The 5,813-nt window shown below is 61.1% G+C and overlaps 1 protein-coding gene across 1 annotated transcript; it reads left to right on the top strand.

The window, feature by feature from the left end:
- The first annotated feature begins 2,755 nt into the window (after window positions 1-2,755).
- On the top strand, window positions 2,756-4,844 carry GADD45B (growth arrest and DNA-damage-inducible, beta). The gene is made up of 4 exons (XM_012646285.1): window positions 2,756-3,035; window positions 3,145-3,246; window positions 3,632-3,854; window positions 4,089-4,844. Exons 1-4 carry the CDS (start codon window positions 2,992-2,994, stop codon window positions 4,200-4,202), a joined length of 483 nt encoding a protein of 160 aa, XP_012501739.1. The 5' UTR covers window positions 2,756-2,991; the 3' UTR covers window positions 4,203-4,844.
- Window positions 4,845-5,813: the final 969 nt, after the last annotated feature.

The raw sequence follows: 5,813 nt of genomic DNA, 5'->3' as shown, positions 1-5,813 counted from the left end.
ACCCCTTCTCTACTAAAAATAGAAAGAAATTAGCTGGACAACTAAAAATATATACATAAAAAATTAGCCGGGCATGGTGGCACATGCCTGTAGTCCCAGCTACTCAGGAGGCTGAGGCAAGAGGATCGCTTGAGCCCAGGAGTTTGAGGTTGCTGTGAGCTAGGCTGATGCCATGGCACTCTAGCCCCGGCAACAGAGTGAGACTCTGTCTCAAAAAAAAAAAAAAAAAGAGGGCATGCAGAAGCTCAAAGAATATTCATCCAAGTCCTTCCTTGCATGCATCCTTCATAGCAGCCATAACAACCTGAGAGGCTGGGCTCCCGTCCAGGCTGTTTCCTCTGCCTGGGATTGCGTTTCCTGTCTTCACCAGGAAAACACCACTCATCCATCAACACCGACTTTGTCTCCACCCAGACTGACCGCCCTCGACCACGCGGCCCTCCACCCTCCGGCCTTCTCTCTCTAGCCCCCAGACACCTGGTGACCCCCTTTCCCCAGTCCCGACTCCAGGTGTCGTGGAATATCCCCAGGAAACTCGGAGCTCTGTGCCCTTGAGCTAAGAACAATTATCTTGCCGGGCCTTGATTCCTCCCTCTGAAAAATGGGAACAGTTGTAGGGCTGCTTCGTGGGCATTGCAGGAGGAAATGCTTAGTGCCTGGTAAGCTCTCAAGAAATGTGTGCTTGACCAAGCTGGTGGTGCACACCTGTCGTCCCAGCTACCAGGGAGGCTGAGGCAGGAGGATCGCTTGAGCCCAGGAGTTGGAGGCTGCAGTGAGCTGTGATGACGCCACTGCTCTCCAGCCTGGGTGTCAGAGCGAGACCCTGTCTCTAGAGAAAAGAAAAAAATAAAAAGGAAGGAAGCTCTTACACAGGCTACCACATAGATGAACCTTGGGGACATTGTGCTCAGTGAGAGAAGCCAGACACAGAAGGACAAATCCTGTGTGACTCTACTCACAGGAGGTCCCTAGAGTCATCAGAGCCACAGAGACAGGAAGTAAGATGGTGGGTGCCAGGAGCTGGGGAGGGGGTGGGGAGTGTGTTTCATGGGGACAGAGTGTCAGTTTGGGAAGACGAGAAACTTCTGGAGGTGGAGGGTGGTGATGGCTGCACAACAATGTGCGTGTGCTTAATGCCACCCAGCTGTGCCCTTAAAAAGGGTTGAAGTCATAACTATTGTTATGTATATTTTACCATAGCAATAAAAAAGGTGCCCAGACAGTAAGTTGTCGATTTAATTATTTTTAAGAAATTGCATCTATGAAATATAAAATGTATATTACACGTGTAAAATATCGTATAATAAAAGTATATAAAATATTGCATCGCCCCCTACCCCAGCCCAGTGTCCGGGCAGGTCCGGCCCTTCTGGCTCCGTGGACGCAGGCCCTTCGCGTGGCCACCAGGTGGCGCCGCCGCGCCTCGCAGCCGGGCCGTGGGGGGAACATTTCGCGCCCTCGAGTGGGCGGCGCGGAGGCGGCGCGATGCGTCAGCCGGACCCGCGGGCCGGGGAGCCGGGGGATCCGATCCGCGGGGCCGAGGCCAGGTCCCGGGCTGGCGGAGGAGGGGACGCAGATGTGAGTCAGCCGGGAGCCCCCAGTCGACCGTGGGAGACAGTCCCGCGGGGGCGGCGGGGGGAGCCTGGCGGCCGTGCCTGGCGCACACGCGTGGCTGCAGCACGCACCAGCCTGTGGCTTTGGGCAGTGGCGGCCTCCCGAAGCCTCAGTTTCCCCTTTTGCATAATGCACATAATCATCGCCCCTGCTTCCCAAGCCCTTGGTCACATAGAATCTAATGCGCGAGGAGGGGGCGCCTGGCGCACGTTGCGCACTGGACACGCGCCGGCGCCCACCCCGAGGGAGGAAATAAAAGTGGCACCTCCAGTGCAGGCGGGGTGGAGGTGGCGGCGTGCAGCGCCGGCCAGAGCCATTCCCCGCCGTACCTTCTCCCGAGCCTCGGTTTCCCCCCACGGTCAGGGGCGCACATACGGTCAAAACGGGGGGGGGGGAGGCTGCGCCACCTGCGCCTCCCACGCGCACCCCTGGAACTCAAGGGGGTGGGGAGGGGGCGCCCGGGCTCTCCCCCAGGGCGCCTAGGACTTTGCAGGTCCCACCAATAGGGACCCCGAGGCGCACAGTTGGTGCTTATTGAGCGCTTACGGTATGCGCTTTATTGTATTTAATGCGCTCTCCAACCCAGTGAGGCTGGCGCGGCATCCCCATTGTTCGGTGGGAACACAGTGGCCGGGTGACGTTAAGTCAACCTAGGGTCTCGGGTCGCCCCAGCCGGGAAAGACCCCCACCCACCAGCCCCCGGGATGGATCCGGCTGCAAAAGGGTCACCTTCCCGGTGCAGCCCCCCAGCAGAGCTTGGGAAAGGCACGAGCCAGGGACTCTCCGGGGACCAGGAGGGGATTCCAGGCGCCCCCCCAACTCCCCGAAAGTCCGAGCCGCCTCGCGCCCTGGAAATCCCGCGCGCGCCCTGAACCGCGGCGCGGCTGCCGGGAAATCAGGAGAAAAACTTCTGCTTTTTTTTCTTTTCTGGCACTCGCCGCCACCCCCCGCGCCCTCCTCCCGGCTCTCGCCCCCACGTGGGCGCCCCCGCGCGGCGCTCCGCCCCCTGCCCACCACCGGCCAACCGCGGCGCCGGCTGCGCTCGCCTTTGTTTTTCCGCCAATAGGAAAGACGAACTGCCTCGCTGAGGCCACACCCCGGCCCTCGGAGTCTATAAAAGGCGGCGCCGGCGGCCCGCGGCTCAGATCTCAGAAGCCGACGACCTGTGTTTGGATCTGCGACTGCGGGGATCCCTCTTCCTAAGGACTTTGCGATTTTTTTTTTCCGCCTTTTTTTGGGAAGATTTTGCTGCCTCCCGAAGATCTTGGGCGAGCGCTTCGGCTCCGTGGGAAGGTTTTGGGCTGTCTGGCTCGGATTTTGCAATTTCTCCTTGGGGACTGTCGTGGGGCCGCGTCCACTGTGGATTATAACTGCAACATGACGCTGGAAGAGCTCGTGGCGTGCGACAACGCGGCACAGAAGTAAGTAACCGGGGCCCCCCGCCGCCTGAGGTCGGCCAGGCTGGGATGGGCCTGGGGAGCGGACCGGAGTGGCCCGCCGGGCGCTGAGCCTCCTCTCCCCCGGCCTCAGGATGCAGACGGTGACCGCCGCGGTGGAGGAGCTGCTGGTGGCCGCGCAGCGCCAGGACCGCCTCACAGTAGGGGTGTACGAGTCGGCCAAGCTGATGAATGTGTGAGTCAGACCCCCTCCCCGGCTGGGCGCGGGTGGGGACCCCCTCCGCTCTGCACACTCCCCCTACACCCTCGTCTTGCACGGGGTTGGGACTTCCCCAAATGTCCCCACTGTGGAGTTGGGGCTTTTCCGCTATTTTTTTTGGCGGGGGGCTGCAGTATTATAAGGCTGCATCTTCTGCAAGTGCTTTCTCCCTCTATGGTCCAATCTCTTCCCCCCAAGACTTTGAACCGTGTCCGCCCTCCCCCCACCTCCATCAGCCTGCAGAGGCAATGCCCTGCACCCGTGCGGTTTTCCTCTTTTCTCGTGCACACTCCTTTTTTGCATGCACGGTGGCCACTCCCCAGCCCCCAGCTGACCCACCCCCTCCTTCTGGCCCCTTCAGGGACCCAGACAGTGTGGTCCTGTGCCTCCTGGCTATTGACGAGGAGGAGGAGGACGACATCGCCTTGCAAATCCACTTCACGCTCATCCAGTCCTTCTGCTGCGACAACGACATCAACATCATGCGGGTGTCTGGCATGCAACGCCTGGCACAGCTGTTGGGGGAGCCGGCCGACACCCAGGGCACCACCGAGGCCCGAGACCTGCACTGCCTCCTGGTCACGGTGAGCTGGGCCTCTGCCCCGCCCCACCCTGGGCACCTGGGTCCCTGTTTGTCAACAAAGTCAGGCTGGCCTGCCCTGCACCAGCTCAGCGTTCAGCCACGCTCGGCACGTCCCGTGGGCAGCCCGGCCAGGGCCTCCTCACCCAGCGAGTTATTTTGAGTCTGCCTGTTTTCCCCAAACAGGAGCCTGGGGAGAGGGAGGCGCCCACTAAACCCCTTCTTTCCCCACCCACAGAACCCTCACACGGACAGCTGGAAGAGCCACGGCTTGGTGGAGGTGGCCAGTTACTGTGAAGAGAGCCGGGGCAACAACCAGTGGGTCCCCTACATCTCCCTCCAGGAACGCTGAGGCCCCTCCCAGCATCAGAACCTGTTGAGTTGCTGCCAAAAATAAAATAAAATAAATATTTGACCCCCCTCCCCCCAGAACAACCCCAAAACAACCCAACCCATGAGACCATTGGGGGCAGAGTCACTGGAGACTGAGGAGGAGGAGAGGGGAGTGTGCGACCACCCCCAGGGCAGAGAGCCGGGAGCAGTGCCAGACGGCAGGGCGGAGGCCGCCGGTCGAGGAGAACGGGTGCCCAGGCCAGCAGGAGATGGGACCCTGGAGCTCAAGCCTTGTGACAGAGCAGAAGCCGGAGTGGGGGAGTTGCTGCCTCCCCCATCGCAGGAGGTCTTGGACTCCACACCTGGAGGGTGGGGTGAGATGGATGGCGTCCCCCACCCTCCTGGAGACGGGAGCTGACGTCTGCAAGACGAGAGACTTGGCTGACCGAGGGCATGCGCCCTCGACGGGACTACACTCTGGGACTTGGGAGCTGGGGCTGCTGTTGCTCTGTGCCCAGGAACTCCCAGTTTGCAAATTACATAGACAATCTATTTTGTTACTTGCACTTGTTACTCCAACCACTGAAAGAGATGCGAAGCTTGGAGATACATATATTTTTATTTCTACTATGAGGGCCTTGTAATAAACGTCTGAAGCCTCTGGGTTCTTGTATATTTTCTGTTTCTGAGAACCCCCGCCCCCCCCAACAACCCCGTGTCCTCTAGCGCCACTCTGGCCCCCCCCAGCTCACCAGGAAGTGTGACTTAAGTCCCTGTTAGCAGTTCCAGCCTCCTTTGCACAAACAGTGCCTCTTCTCTCTGCGGCAGGCGCGCCACCACCCAGCTCCAACAAATCTTTGACTCTTTTTTTTTTCCCTTCTCCTGCCCTGTAGCAGTTAAGAGACCGGTTTATTACGAAACCTGGCCCCCGTGCCACCGCTGTTACTGGCTGTACCGGAGCCAACCCCAAGCAGCTCTGGGCACATATAGACGGGCCCCGGGGAAAGGGGGGCGGTGCTGGCTGCAGCCCCTAACTGCCCAGGTCCGGAGGTCAAGGGGGCACCCGGGGCCACACAGCGAGGTGGGCTCGGGCCAGGTAGGAAGAGCTCCTTTGGGGATCCCCGGGGAGGGGAGCCCCCCTCCCCCCCAGGCTCTCTCCTTCCTAGGATGGGCCTCTTCCCTGCACTAGAAAAGACATTTTTTTTTCTTTCCCTAACCTAAAATCAACAAGCAGAAAAATACCCCAGGAAGTCGGCCTCCCGGCCCAGCTGGGCTTGGCACGCGGCTGCGCTTTGCTCTAAACTGAAACTGAGCCCGGGCCCCGCCACCTCCTAGTCCTCCCGCCGCCGCCGCGCGGTGACGCCCCCTGCCCCGGGCTAGGGGCGCGGCCCGGCCCTTTCGCCCGGCCTCAGTCCTGCTGCCCCGGGTCTGCGGGGTGGGCGCGCCCCGGCCCGGCGCCCGAGAGCCGCGTCTCCCCTCCGTCCTGCAGCGCCCGGGGCCTGGGAGCTGGAGAGGAGTCGGGATGCGAGGGGGGGCCCTGCCCGCAGGCCACGACCTTTCCACTGAGCCCCGCGTGGGCGCGAAAGGAAAACCCCGACGGCTCCCTGGGAGTCACGGGGCTGGGGGGAGC

The sequence above is a fragment of the Propithecus coquereli genome, unplaced genomic scaffold (assembly GCF_000956105.1).
Source record: "Propithecus coquereli isolate 6110/MARCELLA unplaced genomic scaffold, Pcoq_1.0 Scaffold241, whole genome shotgun sequence".
In the NCBI taxonomy this organism is placed as follows: Eukaryota; Metazoa; Chordata; class Mammalia; order Primates; family Indriidae; genus Propithecus; species Propithecus coquereli.
The sequence above is the reverse complement of the archived record's forward strand: the minus strand, read 5'-3'. Positions and strand labels throughout refer to the sequence as shown.

What these genes read in the sequence shown, in the direction of transcription:
- GADD45B (XM_012646285.1), top strand. Translation starts at nt 2,992, where the DNA reads ATGACGCTGGAAGAGCTCGTGGCGTGCGACAACGCGGCACAGAA. An exon ending in TCGGCCAAGCTGATGAATGT is followed by an intron (nt 3,247 to 3,631) that starts GTGAGTCAGACC and finishes TGGCCCCTTCAG; the next exon opens with GGACCCAGACAGTGTGGTCC. An exon ending in TGCACTGCCTCCTGGTCACG is followed by an intron (nt 3,855 to 4,088) that starts GTGAGCTGGGCC and finishes CCCCACCCACAG; the next exon opens with AACCCTCACACGGACAGCTG.